Source organism: Jaculus jaculus, chromosome 12 (genome assembly GCF_020740685.1).
Source record: "Jaculus jaculus isolate mJacJac1 chromosome 12, mJacJac1.mat.Y.cur, whole genome shotgun sequence".
Lineage (NCBI taxonomy): Eukaryota > Metazoa > Chordata > Mammalia > Rodentia > Dipodidae > Jaculus > Jaculus jaculus.
In genome coordinates, this window is record NC_059113.1 from 12,137,947 (window position 1) to 12,154,820 (window position 16,874).

Consider the following 16,874-nt stretch of genomic DNA (forward strand, 5'->3'; position numbering starts at 1 on the left):
CTTATCATAATTTTTCCTGTGGAATATGGACAAAGAAATAAAGTTATGCTGTACCACAAATGATTAAAAGCAATGCTAGGACACTTTGAGTAATTGTATAATTATTAAGTACAATTAAAATAAGACAAGCAGTTACAGACTAGAGCAAAACAGAATTCTGATATAGAAGTGTCCAGAAACCGGTAAGATATTTGTTGACAGAATAATTTCATGATATGGCTATATTAATTACAAATTTGTTTATAAACTAATATCCATACATAAAATTTTTTCTACAAAATATGCTAATTTATGGGACTGAGTTCTTTGTGAGAGGCTGGGTGGAAAATTAAAGTTCAAGGAGGCCTTTGGCTGCTAAGGGATTGCTAATGGAATGTGCTTAGAATTACCCTGGTTCAAGTAGAGGCTTTACCAGGGCCTAGCACACAGGGAGATTGCAAGTTCAAGCAAGGCCTGCCTGGGGTAAATGGCAACATGCTGTTGGTACAAACAAGTCAGTTATGGTGGCAAATGTGTGTAATCCTAACACTTGAGGCTGAAGCAGAAAGATTGCCAAGAGTTTCAAGGCTAACCTGGGCTACATAGCATGACCCTGTCTCAAAAGAAGACTGGTCCCACTATGATCTGACTCAGTACGTCATGCTTTGTGACTCATTCTTGAAGGAAGGGAAAAAGAGAACAAAAAAGAATCTTTAATCTTTTCAAATTCTGGTAGGTAACTAACTGGAAGGGAACGGGAACAGGAACATACCATTTCCAGATGGATCCTATCAGGCCAATGTTCAGGGGCCCTGCTCCTGTCCACCCATCTCAGTGTGTGAGGATGCCAACCTGCTGGCCACAAGCTCCTTTGGATTCAACTTGGGGTAGGGCAAGACCTGCAGGCAGAGGCCATATGTTTAGGAAGCCAGAAGGAACCAGCTCACAGTTCCATCCAGAGCAAAAGGTAAGACCACATCTGCATACACCCCTATGTGATCAGAGGAATTGACTCCAAATTGCTTAGGAAAGTGGGAAGCCCTTCACAAAATTGAGGTTGTTTTTGTTTGTATTTGTCTTATTTAACACGTAGTTGCATCTTCTGGGCATGCAATTCAGGTCCCAAAGTTGTTTAAAAAAAAAAATAAAAGGGCTGGAGAGATGGCTTAGTGATTATAAGGACCTAGGCTCAATTCCCCAGTACCCAGGTAAAGCCAGACATATTATGTGGTGCATGTGTCTGGAGTTCATTCGCAGTGGCTAAAGGCCCTGTCATGCCCATTCTCTCTATCCCCCCCTCCATAAATAAATAAAAAAATATTTTTTAAGTGCTTTAAACAACTAGGTCTGGGGAGATGGCTCAGTGGGTAAAGTTCTTGCCACACAAATGTGATGCTTGAATTTGGATCCCCAGAGCCCATGTATAGCTAGACACAGTTGTTGGGACATCTAATGCCAGAGCTCCTTTGGCAAGATAAGAGGTGGAGACAGGAGAATCACCAGAAGCTCACAAACCAGTCAGCCTGGGTATCCATCAGTGAACAAGAAGACCCTGCATCTTCAACCAAGATGGAAGGCGGACCAACACCTGAAATTGTCCTTTGACCACACATTTGCTGTGACACACACCCACCCTCACACATGAACATGCATGCATGTGCATTCACACACAGTACTCAGTGGACTTGGCAAGTGCCTTAGGTTGATTTTTAGTTTCAGCCATCCATCCATCTATACATTAAACACACAATTGAGGGGTTTAAAGATACAGCCTGTTGTTTCTTCTAAGTGTTCAGGTTTTGCTGTGATTAGGTGCTGTGGAGCTGGCACTCACTCCTACCTCCTAAGTTATAATTACTATATTTGTTCCTTTCAGAAGCTCCTTGTCCAAGTCTTAAAGAGGATCCTCACTGTTGTGAGTGCAGCTGTGTGCAATCATCATCTCATGTGGGCATTCTAATAACAGTGGTCATCCATGATGAATATATGTCACAGAGAGCACCTAGATAGCGAGGCTGTGTTTATCCTAAGTAGGATTGAAAGGGATAGAATGTTTTGTAAAAGAAAGATGTCTGACAGCAATATTGTGCATTTACTCAGATGAATTGCTTCAGTCTGTATGTGGCTTTTTTTCATGTGGCAGTTCTGACTGGTGTACAGGTAAACGTTCAAGGCTACCACAGGAATACAAGTAGCAGGACCCCCCCCGCCCCCAGGTAGAGTCTCACTCTAGCCCAGGCTGACCTGAAATAATTCGCTACATAGTCTTGGGGTGAGCTTGAACTTGCAGCAATCCTCCTACCTCTGCCTCCCGAGTGTTGGGATTAAAGGTGTCCACCACCACAGCCGGCACAACTAGCAGGTTTTGTAGAATGTTGTTTAAAAAACAAATCTCTGAAGCCAAGCATGGCAGCACACACCTTTAATTCCCAGCACTCTGGAGGCAGAGGTAGGTGAATGACTGTGAGTTTGAAGCCACCCCGAGGCTAGAGTGAAAGACACTATCTTGAAAAAAAAAAATCTGATGTCCTTAAATGATCTAGCTTTTTTTTTTTTTTTTTTTTTTTGCATCTTCTTCAAGGTAGGGTCTTGCTCTTGCCCAGGCTGACCTGAAATTCACTGTGAAGTCTCGGGTGGCCTCGAACTCACAATCCTCCTGCCTCTGCCTCTCAAGTGCTGGGATTAAAGGAGTTTACCACCATGCCTGGCCTTTTTTATTTAAATTGACAACTTCCATAATTGTAAACAATATCCCATGGTAATTCCCTCCCTTCCCCCACTTTCGCCTTTGAAACTCCACTCTCCATCATATCCCCATCCCCGTGGGTCAGTCAGGCTTTTATCTTGATGTCATAATCTTCCTGTTATAATGGTCTTGTGTAGGTAGTGCCAGGCACTGTGAGGTCATGGATATCCAGGCCATTTTGTGTCTGGAGGAGCACATTGTAAGGAGTCCTATTCTTCCTTTGGCTCTTACATTCTTTCTGCCACCTCTTCCTCAATGGACCCTGAGCCTTGGAAGGTGTGATAGAGATAGTTCAGTGCTGAGCACTCTTCTGTCACTTCTCCTCAGCACCACTTTTTGAAAATTTATTAGCTAATATTGTTTCCTCTTACCTTTGGTATATAGGAAATAAACTTGGAAAAATAGAAAAGAGCTTTGTTTTGTTGTTTTTGTTTGTGTGCATTTATGGTGTATGGATGTGTGTGTGCACATATACAAGCCCATGGGCAGAGGCCAGAGGAGAATGTTGGGTGTCCTCCTCTGTTGGTCTTCTGCTTTATTTTCTTGAGATGGAGTTTTCTTACTGAGCCAAGAGCTGTTAATTTTTTTTTTCCTGTTTTGTTTTTTGAGGCAGGGTCTCATTCTAGCCCAGGGTGACCTGAAATTCACTGTGGTCTCAGGCTGGTGTTGAAGTCATGGCAGTCTTTCTACCTCTGCCTCCCAAGTGCTGAGATTGAAGGCGAGCACCACCACACCTGGCTGTCCTTTATTCTTAATGACATGTATAGAATCTGGAGAAAGTGGTTTTTTTTAATTTATTATTTACAAAGAATTCAGAAAACTATTGTTTGCATTATTTCAAACTACTTCTTGGTCTTTCCTTAGGAATCTGCTGGTTTGGTGTCCATGTTTCGTGGCATGGGCCTTGAGATGTCACAGGCCCCTCCAAAACGGGAAGTTTCTTTTTCAGGTATGTAGAAAACTACAGAGAATTATGGAGTGATGCATGATTGCTTTGTCCTCAAGTTCATATGGCGGGCAGGGTGGTGCACATATTTAATCTCAACACAACTTGGGAGGCAGAGATAGGAGGATCGCCAAGAGTTCGAGGCCACCCTGAGGGTACATAGTGAACTCCAGGTGGCTAGAGTGAGACTCTACCTTGAAAAAACAAAAACAAAAACAGAAACAAAAAAAAAAAAAAGAGAGAGAAATCAAGTTCTTATGGTTTAACCACAGCCTGTTCAGCTCACGGTAACAGCTGAGGTTTGGTTTTTCATTCAGGGAGAGGCATTTTAGGTCGAGGCTTATCCACTAACATGACCCACAAGGACAGAGAAGAACCCTGGTCCACTTTTCCTGATCTTTCTGTGCTGGCAGCTGGGGACAGCAAGCTGGCAGAAGCCTCTGTTGGTTGGAGTAGGTGAGTAAAGTCACCTTATATAACCATCACTTGCAGATAGAGAGGTTCTGGAATGGGCATGTTATTTCCAAAATAATTATTTCCAAGGTTGATTTTTTTCCCGGAAGAATTGATAGCTGCTAATCCAGGTAGTGGTTAGGAAGGAGGAAAACTAGCTTCATAGCATACCTCACAACTCCACTTGCTCCTTCATAAACTCCCTACATTGTAGAGGCTGTTTAATCTGGGTGCGTCATGCTCAGGAAGATAGATGACTCTGAGAGCAAATACCAAGGGATATTGGTGAATGGATCATCATTTTAAAAGAATTCTTCAGGACCTTTGACCATACCCTCCAGTGGAAGTATGGTAGTCTTGCTGGAATGATCTAGATGCAGTACAGAAACAGGACAACCCTGATTTGCCTCTTTTTCCCATTTCAGAATGCTGAGAAGAGGGAATTCAGATGCCTCTTTATTACCAATGGGAAGAGCAGCTGGTGTTATAGGAAGAGGAGTGGACAAGGCTTCTAGTACCTTTGGCCTGACTGTCCGTGATTCCCCACGGCTGCCACAACCTTCAGCTCTTTTGCCATCCTCATTGCACTCTGCAGACCTGACCATAGAGCAAAAGGAAAAGTGAGTTTTAAGAGCCCTTTGTTCTCTGAGGAGGATGGCTGAGGAAGAGGCACCTCTTGTAAACCTGTTTTCTGTGTGTCCAAACTCTTCTTGGGGTAAGAGAGAAGGGAGAGTGTTTTGGGTTTTGCCAGTGGCGAGTGGATGAAGAGGAGATGGAACAATTGTTGTGGAAGTGCCAGGAGGTTAACAGTGAACATCTGCTGTGGTGTATTCCAGCAAGCAGAGTCATGGCCTGTTATTTCTGTTCCAATTCAGACTGATAATTCTCTGTCATGTAGAAGATAGGGAAGTCATTTAGAAAAAATACTCATAAGATGGGTGTGGTGGTGCACACCTTTAATCCCAGCATTTGGGAAGCAGAGATAGGAGGATTGCCATGAATTCAAGGCCACCCGGGGACCACATAGTAAATTTCAGGTCAGCCTGGGCTAGAGTTGAAACCCTACCTTGAAAAACAAAACAAAACAAAAAAATACTACCAGCACTTCATGTTTACGCAACCAGTTCTTGTTCTTGGGTAGCTGTCCTTGTTTATTCCAGTGCTGTTACCAGGATACTTGGGAAGCCTTGCCTATCTAAATGTACATTGCTACCAATTTATCTCCAAAGCCTGCTTTTGTACATCCTGGCTCTTAGTTTGTATATTTGTAAGCAAAGTGTAAAAAAAAAGAAAAAAAAAAACTTCCTCCTCTAGTCATTTCCTTGGTGGCTGGTCAGTTGCTTAGTATTGGTGTGCATTTTTTATTTTTTAATGTGGCCAAGGCTAGTCTTGAACTCCTGGGTTTGAGGGATCCTTCTGCTTGGTCACCAAACTAGTTGGAACCACAGTGGGCATCATTGTACCTGGCCAGTGCTTTTTTTTTTTTTTTTAAACTTTTATTTTCCAGAGATCTTTTTGTCAAGCAAGGATTGAAAGGAACACCTCAGTCTTTGGGACTGAACCTCATCAAAATACAGTGTCACAATGAAGCCGTGTATCAATATCATGTGACTTTCAGGTACTTACCACTGTTTTCCTCTATTTACTTCCTAGAGGGCAGAGATGGTATAGAGCCCCTGAAATAGTATCACTCTGAGTAATTCCCAACTGTTCCCCAGGCAGTAGTGCCTGTATGCAAATTCTGGCAGGAATTTTAAGGTTAATGTGTATATGTTTCTATATTTCTAAATCTAATTGCAATTTACTAGGTACTGGCTTGTATGTAAAGCTAGAAGCGAATTTAATGTAAGAGTAATGAAGCTTTTTACTTACATATGTTCCTTCCATAACCTTTGTCTGTCTCTGTTTTGTTTCTCTCTCTTTTCTGTGCTGGGGTTCAAGTCCAGCACCTCAAACATGCTAGACAAATGCTTTACTACTAAGCTACACCCCCAGCACCCTACCATGATCTTTGACTCACTTTGAATATGTAATTTGTCTTTTCCAGGTAGGGTCTTACTCTAGTCCAGGCTGACTTGGAATTCACTATGTAGTCTCAGGGTGGCCTTGAACTCATGGTAATCCTCCTACCTCTGCCTTCCAAGTGCTGGGATTAAAGGCTTGCGCCACCATGCCTGGTCTTGAATGTGTAATGTTTTATTTCTTATACCCTTACCAGGGGTATAAAATTCATATCCCAAAACACCTGGGTCCTCCCATGCATATTTATAACCAACATTTGCTATCTCTTCAGTGACAGACTAAGGGTTGAACTTGAGGATGAGAAAAGTCAAGGAAAATAACTTTCTTTTTATATTAGTATTTTATATTATTTTTGATTTTTTTAAACTAAAATTCTGTGTGGTATGCATGTGTATGTGTTTTTATGTGTGTGTGCATATTTGTGTGTATTTTTTTTTTCTGGTTTTTAGAGGTAGGGTCTCACTGTAGCCCAGGATGACCTAGAACTCACTATGTAGTTTCAGGCTGGCCTCAAACTCACTGTGATTCTCCTATCTCTGCCTCCCAAACTCTGAGATTAAAGGCGTGTGCCTCCACGCCCAGATTCCACTATAATTTTTTGAGACAATGTCTCTCACTGAACCTGGGACCAACTCACTGATTCAGCTAGGCTACCTGGCCAACATGGAGCTGTTCTTCCCTGGCCTTTGGGCGTATGTGAGCTTCTGCGTCTCTACCCACAGGCTCATACACAACATACTCCACACACTACACTGCACATATGCACGTGTACACACACGCAGTGTTGTTGGTATACTATTTTGGTGAGCATATATATGTCACATTTTCTCTACCCACTCGTGGATGTATTTTGGCTATTGAGAAATTGCTAAAAGAAGCTGGGCGTGGTGGCGCACACCTTTAATCTCAGCTCTTGGGAGGCAGAGGTAGGAGGATCACCATGAATTTGAGGCCACTCTGAGACTACATAGTTCCAGGTCAGCCTGGGCTAGGGCAAGACCCTACCTTGAAAAACCAAAAAAGAAAAAAAAAAAAGCCAAAGGACCCAGGTTTGATTCCCTAGTACCCCAATAAGCTAGATGCACATGGTACCACCTGCATCCGGAGTTCATTTGCAGTGACTAGAAGCCCTGGTATGTCCATTCTCTCTATTTGCCCCTCCCTCTTCTCCCCCCTTCTTCCCTATCTCAAATAAAAATAGAAGATGCTAAAACACATCTAGGCATGTAGGTATTTCTTTGAAATAACTGATTGTAGATATTTAGGGCCTGTATCTAAAAGTGAGATCACTGGGTCATATGGTAATTATGTTTGTTGTATTTTGTACAACCTCCAACACGGAAAGTGGAGTGCCAAGAGAGAAGAAAGGAACAGTTAGGGGGAAATACACAGAAGTGTAAAGGAAGGACTCATTTGAATGAGTGGTTAACTTTGTACATAAGAGAAAAGTTAATTGGATTTGCTTTCAGTGAACCTTGTTATCTTCTAAAAGAAGGTGGTGGTGTACACCTTTAATCCCAGCACTTGGGAGGCAGAGGTAGGAGGGTCGCTGTGAGTTTGAGGTCAGTCTGGAATTACAGAGTGAGTTTCAGGTCAGCCTGGGCTAGAGTGAGACCCTATCTTGAAAAGCCAAAGATATATAAAAGCTCCATTAGAGTTACTGAAAATACATTAAGATTAAAGGAACCGGGGGTGGGGGGGAGAGGGTAGACCATGAGATGTCACTAGTGAATCTGTCACTTAACTCAAGAGCTGACGAAAGGAATGAAAAAGGAAGGGTAATTAAGAGGGCAACAGGGTTGCTTATTGGAGGTAAGAAACCACAGCAGATCTGAGTGAGCTGCACAGTTGACAGAGGGAAGGAGCTCCAGAGGAGAGGATGAAAAGGGCCTGATGTGGAACATAGGGGAGAGGATCCAAGTGTTAAGAGAGGGAGGAATGCTTCTCTGAGAATGAGCAGAATCAGTCTCTTGCATTGACCTGGCTATGGAGAAGATAGGAATTTACAGATCTTGAGATTATCTATCTGGACCTTTCAAACCACAATGACAAGGTTGATGATGGGCTCTGGAGAGAATAGTGAGCAGATATATTACAGTGCACTAGCTTCCTTAGACTTCCTCATAGTACATAAGTGGTCTCCAGGAAGGCATATACGGTATTATAGTGCTTCTCTGTATATAGGCTATCCTATTCTGAAAATGTAACACTGAAATGTTTCACATTCTGAAACCTCTTGAACACTGACATGATATATATACTAAGTGGAAAATTCTATACCATGAAACTGTTCCATAGCCAGTTATTAAAAATACTGTTTGAAATTAGCTTTAGGGGGCTAGAAAGATGGCTTAGCAGTTAGGGCACTTGTCTGCAAAGTCTAAGGAACCAAGTTCAACTCTCTAGATCCCACATAAGCCAGATGCACAAGGTGATGCAAGCATGCAAGGTTACATATGTGCACAAGGTAGCACACGTGTTGGGAGTTTGATTGCAGTCGCTGGAGGCCCTGGTGTGCCAATTTTCTCTCTTTCTTGTCCTTTCATAATAAAATGGAATGGAATGGAATGGAATGAAATAAGCTTCAGGGTGTGTGTATAAGGTACATAGGAAACATGAGTGAATTTCGTGTTTACACTTGAGTCCCATCCCCAGGCCATCATTGTATATATGCGAAGTCACCAAAATCAGAAGCACTTCTGGTCATGAACATTAAGCATAAAGTATACTTAACCTGTATGTGAGACTTTTTTTTTTTTGAGGTAGGGTCTTGCTCTAGACCAGGCTGACATGGAATTAATTCACTATGGAGTCTCAGGATGTCCTTGAACTCATGGCAACCCCCTACCTCTGCCTCTCAAGTGCTGGGATTAAAGGCGTGTGCCACCATTTCCAGCATGAGACTTTTTAAAAAGGAACTATGATGTTAATATGTGAGTGTATAATTTTAGGGATAGCATGTTGAATTACCACTTGATTTTTTTAATTTAATTAATTAATTTATTTGTTTTTTTTGAGGTAGGGTCTCACTCTAGCCCAGGCTAACCTGGCATTCACTATGTAGTCTTAGGGTGGCCTTGAACTCAACGATCCTCCTACCTCTGCTCCCAAGTGCTGGGATTAAAGGTGTGCACCACCACACCTGGCTTATTTTTGAGAGAGAGGGAGAAAGAATTGGCACACAGGGCCTCAGCCACTATAATCAGACTCCAGACATTTGTGCCACCTAGTGGACGTGCAACCTTGTGCTTGCTTCATCTTTGTACATCTGGCTTATGTGGGATCTGGAGAGTTGAACATGGGTCCTTAAGCTTCTGGGGCAAGAGCCTTAACTGCTAAGCCATCTCTCCAGCCCCCACTTGATATTTTTAGTCTTTCTTCATGTACTTGAACATACTTGGCCCCTTTCTTAGCCTTGGATTTGTTCACATTTTGTAGTTGAGAATGAATTTGTCTCTTACTGTGATATATTGGGCAATCATTGTATAAGTAGCTGCTGAGACTTTTGTTTTGTTTTGTTTTTTGAGGTAGGGTCTCACTCTAGTCCAGGCTGACCTGGAATTCACTATGGAGTCTCAGGGAGGCCTTGAACACACGGCAACCCTCCTACCTCTGCCTCCCGAGTGCTGGGATTAAAGGCGTGTCCAACTAGCAGCTGGGAATTTTTAAAAGCTGCATAACTAGGGCTGAAGAGATGGCTTAGCGGTTAAGTGCTTGCCTGTGAAGCCTAAGGACCCCAGTTCCAGGCTCGTTTCCCCAGGACCCACATTAGCCAGATGCACAAGGGGGCACATGCGTCTGGAGTTCGTTTGCAGTGGCTGGAGGCCCTCGTGTGCCCATTCTGTCTCTCTCTCTGCCTCTTCCTCTGTCTGTCACTTTCAAATCAACAAATAAACATAAAACAAAATTTTTAAAAACTAGTTACAGTGAATCAATTAAAAAGTTGAGCTTAATGTTGTAGTTCATGCCTTTAATCCCAGTACTCAGGAAGCTGAGGAAGGAGGATCACTGACTGATGACAGCCTGAGTTCCAGCCTCAAAAATAAAAAAGTAAAAAATGTATATCTCTGAAGACTCAGAGCAGGGACTGACAAATGGCAGTCAGTCCAAAGGCCACAAACAGCATGAGCTGTTGTTGTGAAGTTTTACTGGAATGTCGTCACACTCATAAGTTTATATTGTCTGTGTCTGATTTTTGTGCTATGACAGCAGTGTTGCAAGAGTATATGGCCATTCAGAGCCTAATGTATTTACTATCCAGCCCCTTACATAGAAAGATTTCTGGTCCCCTTGTCTAAAGTCTAGAAGGATATACATAGTCTTGTGACGCTAGTTGACCTTGGGTGCTGAAATTATCTGTGGGTTTTTTTTTTTTTTTTTTTTTTTTTTTGCCCTTCTCTCCCTCCTCTCTCCTTCCATATCTCTGTGTTTTCCAGACAGGCCTTAAACTCATGGTGCTCCTACCTCAGCCTCCTGGATATCTTGGATTAGAGGCATGCCTCACTCAGTCTTGGCTGTTTACTCATTATTTTCTAATGTCTGCTATGAGCCAGTATTTTTAAGGCCACTTTTTTAGTCAGCTATGCAATTTTAATATGACCAGTAGGTGGCAGAATGACACAAATGATTGCCACTATAGAGAACCCTGTCGTTTGAGGTTATGTTTGAGCCTAAGTGAAATAAACTCATAATTATTTTCCAGCCCCAACGTGGAGTGCAAAAGCATGAGGTTTGGCATGTTGAAGGACCATCAGGCTGTCACTGGAAACGTCACTGCTTTTGATGGATCTATTCTCTATCTGCCTATTAAGCTTCAACAAGTGAGACCCAATGGAAATTACAGTTTGGATGAAACTCGTGAGAGTGCTCTGATGGGTTGAGTAGTGGGAAAGTACACACTTCCTAAACATTTGACTTGAACCTTCCTACAGGAAGGAAGGCAGATTTCTGCAGAACTGAGAAATTCAAGAAGATCTTTTTTTTTTTTTAATTTTTATTTATTTATTTGAGAGCGACAGACAGAGAGAGAAAGACAGTTAGAGGGAGAGAGAGAGAGAATGGGCGTGCCAGGGATTCCAGCCTCTGCAAACAAACTCCAGACGCGTGCGCCCCCTTGTGCATCTGGCTAACATGGGACCTGGGGAACCGAGCCTCGAACCGGGTTGTTAGGCTTCACGGGCAAGCGCTTAACCGCTAAGCCATCTCTCCAGCCCAAGAAGATCTTTTCATATAACAGGCAATGTGGGTATCTTTGGCCTCCAGGATTTAAAAAAAAAAGTTAACATTTCAACTTCAAACTTAATTGGGATTCTAAATAATTACTCAAATCTTGCCTATCATTTCATGATTTTGCCAGGATGAGCAGTGAAGTGAGGGCAGAATAAGAAAATGATTTAAAGGATATCTTAGTGGTCCTCACTCAACACAGTTGGATTAGGTTAAGGCTCTGCAAGTTTGTCATGTTGTCTTATATGTGTGCGCGTATATATGTATGTACATGTGCGTATATACATATGTATGCATACATGTATAATTTATTAGGTGGTTGAGTTAAAAAGTCAAAGGAAAACTGACAATGCTGAGATCAGCATCAAGATTCAGTTGACGAAGATTCTGGAGCCCTGCTCGGATTTGTGCATTCCCTTCTACAATGTGGTTTTCCGGCGGTAAGCAACAGCTATGGTTTTAGCAGGCTTTAGTGTCACTCTTGTATTGCATTAATGCACTTCTGGACAGGTGGGGGAATTATACAGGGCCTGTATCCATAGATGGGCTTGAGAGTATTCGTAAATAAAGGGAATATTTTTCCAGCCCCTTGGATTTTTGGATTATAGATAGCAATTGCTTATCTTCTTTTGAGACTCCATAATCTTTTTACAGGTGTTGTTCCCAAACAACTCTCACTAATGAAACAGCCTAATTAATTGAATTGCTAGGAACAAATTCCTATCCCAGCTGTTGCTCACAACCTTGGAAACTGCCTCTGTGATCTCTTTTGTTCATGGTGGAGAGTGATGTAAATAGAGCCGGGAAACAGTAGAGTTGGGTTAGCTGGGCTTGTAAAAGACTGCAGATGCTGCACATACACATACTTCATGGTGGCTCCTTGTTTTGGTAATTTCTCTTTTTCTTCAGGCAAGGTTGTTCTTAATATAAAAACAACATTATGTAATGTATACAAATATTTCTGACCCTTTAGACTTCCAAGGGGGACACAGCTTAAGAGTAATGGAGCTTAATTTTAGTATTTTTCTAACAGAAAACCCATTCTAGAGCTTGAAGTGTGTAGCACAGTTGTAGAATGTTTGCCTAGCATACATGAAGGCTTTGTGCTCAATCCTCAGCACTGTAATGGAGAAAAGAAAAAGAATCATTAAAAATATTTATTCGAGAGAGAGAGAGAGGAATATAGACAGAAATTGGTATGCAAGGGCCTCTAGCCACTGCAGAGGAACTCCAGACGCATGTGCCATCTTGTGCATCTGGCTTATGTGGGTACTAGAGAATTGAACCTGGGTCCTGGCAAGAGCCGTCACTGCTAAGCCATTTCTCCAGCCCATCATTGTTATTCTTTATTTCAGAGTAATGAAACTTTTAGACATGAAGCTTGTGGGGCGAAACTTCTATGACCCTACAAGTGCTATGGTACTACAGCAACACAGGTTGGTAGGATTATTTCTTCCCTTTCACTCTTGAATGTTCTGGAAAGAAAATTTTGACTACTAAGAGCAGAAATTTCAGCAGTACTTTATGGTAGTAAGTATAACTTATCAGCTAAATCTTTTTGCTGGTGTATAGTTTTAGTAAATTTGAAGTGAGGTTGATTTAATTTAGTTAATTTCCTGGGGCTGGCTTGCTTGTTCAGTGGAAAGGGCAGTATTAGCTTCAAGTGTTTTCAGGTGGGAGCATGGAGGTTTTAGTCTGCTAATTTTAGACCCTAGAGTAAAATCCCCATCCCCCCGCCTCTCTCTCTCTTTCTCTTTAGATTGCAGATCTGGCCTGGCTATGCAGCTAGCATCCGAAGGACAGATGGAGGTCTTTTCCTGCTAGCTGATGTCTCCCATAAGGTCATTCGTAATGACTCTGTGCTGGATGTCATGTGAGTGCGGATGTAACATGCTGATCACTTTCTGCATGATTGAATAATGGCTCATCATACTACAGATTAGACATGTTCAGTTTGGATTTTTTCTTAATTTTGTTTGTTTATTTGAGAGCGACAGAGAGAGAAAGAGGCAGAGAGTGAGAGAGAATGGGTGCGCCAGGGCCTCCAGCCGCTGCAAACAAACTCCCCCTTGTGCATCTGGCTAACGTGGATTCTGGGGATTCAAACCTCGAACTGGTGTCCTTAGACTTCACAGGCAAGCGCTTAACCGCTAAGCCATCTCTCCAGCCCACGGTTTGGATTTTTTAATTGTAAACAGAATTCAGAGAACTGAAGCTGGATGTAGCTCATGCCAGTAATCTCAGTACCAGGGAGGCTGAGGCAGGAGGATCACTTCAAGTTTGAGGCTAACTAGTCTGCATAGAAACTTGTAGGCCGGTTTAGGCTACAAAGGCTGCAGCGTGAGAGCCTGTCTCAAAAAAACCAAAAGAACTGAATAGATAATAAATGTGCTCTGGTCCCTACATCCTACTGAGATAAGCATCTGAATAGTCATGTGTCAAGCATCATCCCATCGGGTCACACAGTTGGGGTGGGGTGGATATGATTCTGGTTCTTTCTTTTTTTTTTTTTTCCAAGGTAGGGTTTTGCTGTAGCCCAGGCAAACCTAGAATTAACTATGTAGTCTCAGGGTGGCCTTGAACTCATAGAGATCCTCCTACCTCTGCCTCCCAAGTGCTGGGATTAAAGGTGTGTGCCACCACGCACGGCTGTTTGGATTTTTTTGAGACAGAGTCTCACTCTGTTGTAGCTCAAGCTGGCCTGGAACTCGTTCTGCAGTTTAGGCTGACCTGAGACTTGCAGTGATTCACTTTCTTCAGCCCCCAAGGGCTAGGATCACAGGCACGAATCACCACACCTGGTTTTAGTGTGACTAAAGTGACCAGCCACTGAATTCCAGAGCAGATTTGCAGCCGTTAGGGGATCACTGCAAATGGTATTGCCACTTTTCCCCAAAGCCCTTGTATTCTAATGGATGCTGAGAAACAACAAAAGAGAAGTTGTTATCCTGGTGCTCAGAGGAGCTTAGTCTTTATACCAATGTAGCAAATCTCCCTTCATTACTCAGGAATAATTTACATATAAGTTAAACAAACATCCTGTGTTGTAATTAAATTCTTAGTAATTGATAGTGAACCATCCCATGGAATTCAGGACTGTCTTAGAATGCCTGATAAATCCTGATGGGTGTGTCAAATTGCCCGGGCTACCGCTTCCACGGCACTCCCATCACAGTGTGCTGCCTCCGTAGTTGCTCCCTTACTCTGGTGTACAGCATGTCTTCCATTATTTTCTTGAAGAGTGCCTGGAAGGAAATGCTTGTAAGCCATAGGTGTTTGGAAATATGTTTTGTTCTGTTTTTTTTTTTTTTTTTCTTGGTTGGACTGGTTGTGAAGTTGTGGATGAGAAATATTTTCCCCTAGAATCAGGATGGAATTGTTTTCCAGTCCTTTGTGTTTAATTGGCTGTTGAAAGAGTAAAGTCATTTTGATTTCAGATTCCCAAGTCTTCTATATCTTCCTTACCTTCCTCTCCCTTTGTAAGCTTCACAAGCTTTCTTTATTGGTCTCCTGAAGTGCTCTTTGCTGTTCTGTACTCCTTTTTATATATTTTAAGTTTTTACCAGGTGTAAATTTCATTTTACTTGAAAGAGCTCCATATTATGTCATTTAATATGGCATCTACTTACAACAAAATCTTTCAGATTTTATTTTTTTAAATTAATTAATTTTTGTATTTTTGGTATTTTGAGGTAGGGTCTTGCTCTAGTCCAGTCTGATGTAGAATTCACTATGTTCTCTCAGGGTGTCCTCAAACTCATATTGATCCTCCTACTTCTGCCTCCCAAGAGCTGAGATTAAAGGCATGTGTCCTCATGCCTGGCTAAATTTTTGTTGTTGCTGTTTTCTTTGAGGTAGAGTCTCATGCTAGCCCAGGCTGACCAGGAATTCACTATGTAGTCTTAGGTTGGCCTTGAACTCACAGTGAACCTCCTACCTCTTCTGGCTAAATTTTTATTTTAAAATGTCAAGTTGTTTGCTTTTTCTTTAAAAAAATTTTTTTTGAGGTAGTGTCTTGCTCTAGTCCAGGCTGACCTAGGCTTCATTATGTAGTCTTAGGGTGCACTTGAATTTATGGTGATTATCCTACCTCTGCCTCCTGAATGCTGAGATTAAAGGCTTGTGCCACCATGCCAAGTGCTAAAAAACATTATTTATTTATGAACAGAAAGAATGGGTACACCAGGGCCTCTAGTCACTGCAAATAAACTTCAGATGTATGTATGTGCCACTTTGTACATCTGGCTTTATGTGGGCACTGGAAATTGAATGTAGGCTGGCAGGCTTTGTAAGCAAGCATCTTTAACCACTGAGTTCTTTCTCAGCCCTTTTATTTGCTTTTAAACTCCAGTTCTGCATTTGGCAGCTATTTTCTTCTGCTATTTTGAAAATACTCTGTTATACTCTTACATTATATGAACAGTCAGTGACCAGTATTATATTTTTTAAGTTGTTCTTAATTTTTATCTTTCTCAGGAGCTTTACTATGATATATGTAGTTGGAGTTTCTGTTAAAGAAAAATGTATTCGTGACTTTGTGAGAGGATGTGGATAGCACTGTATTTTGAAGGACTGTTGCATGGCCACCACTGCAGTAGGTTTTGCAATAGCTGAGAGATTGGACTCAACTCTAAAGATAAAGAAAAGCAAGTGGTTTTTTTTTTTTTTTTCGAGGTTGGGTCTCACTCTGGTCCAGGCTGACCTGGAATTAACTCTGTCATCTCAGGGTGGCCTCAAACTCATGGCAATCCTCCTACCTCTGCCTCCCGAGTGCTGGGATTAAAGGCGTGCGTCACCACGCCCGGCTTCAAGTGTTTTTTTTTTTGAGAGTTAGGGACTGACTGAGTTGCCTAGCTGGTCTCACATCCTGGACTCAAGCAGTCCTATTGTCTAAACCTCCCAAGTAGCTGGCCCTACAGTTGTGTACTATCATACTTGAAAAGTAGAGATTTATAGCCGAGTAACAGTTCTGGGGTTGGGGTGAGGGATAATATGAAAAATTGTTAACAGAAAACATTGTGGGAAGGGATTCTAGCTAAATAGACCAAAGTGAGTTCTTGCTACTGATAGGCCTGGGGGTGTCACATGTCACCTGAAGGAATGGTAGTGGATGGGAGGATGGGTACTTGGATCAGATAGGAAAGGCGATCAGATACCAAGGGTGGTGATTCTGGCTAAACTGACTCAGTAGGATTTTTGCTAAAACTGGACAATGCAGTGGTAAAAGCAGAAGCCCCACAGGGTCTTAAGAAGAGTCCTTGCTAGAATTTGGTTAAGCATGGACGTTTCATCTGGTAGACCCCTATGTAATCCTTTTGTATATGGACTGGACTCACATGTCTTTAAGTAATAAAATATGTAGGAGTGAGGAAATGTCACTTCCAAAAGTAGATCTGGGAAAGATTATGCATTGTGTCTTTTATGTGTTCTCTCACTGTCTCTTGGGTCAGTCATTAGAGGAGAAGCCAGGGTTATTTTGTGAGGCAGCCCTGTGGAATGGTT

General features: G+C 42.1%; 1 protein-coding gene across 2 annotated transcripts in view; it reads left to right on the forward strand.

The window, feature by feature from the left end:
- Nucleotides 1–760: 760 nt before the first annotated feature.
- The window catches only part of Piwil2 (piwi like RNA-mediated gene silencing 2), a 69,471-nt gene continuing 53,357 nt past the window's right edge, over nucleotides 761–16,874 (forward strand). For both annotated transcript variants that reach the window (XM_045131624.1, XM_045131625.1), the window contains exons 1-9: nucleotides 761–946; nucleotides 3,590–3,674; nucleotides 3,989–4,127; nucleotides 4,550–4,744; nucleotides 5,632–5,742; nucleotides 10,849–10,966; nucleotides 11,688–11,812; nucleotides 12,728–12,808; nucleotides 13,132–13,245. In XM_045131624.1, coding sequence (XP_044987559.1) covers nucleotides 761–946; nucleotides 3,590–3,674; nucleotides 3,989–4,127; nucleotides 4,550–4,744; nucleotides 5,632–5,742; nucleotides 10,849–10,966; nucleotides 11,688–11,812; nucleotides 12,728–12,808; nucleotides 13,132–13,245 — 1,154 coding nt within the window. The remainder of the gene's footprint in view (nucleotides 947–3,589; nucleotides 3,675–3,988; nucleotides 4,128–4,549; nucleotides 4,745–5,631; nucleotides 5,743–10,848; nucleotides 10,967–11,687; nucleotides 11,813–12,727; nucleotides 12,809–13,131; nucleotides 13,246–16,874) is intronic.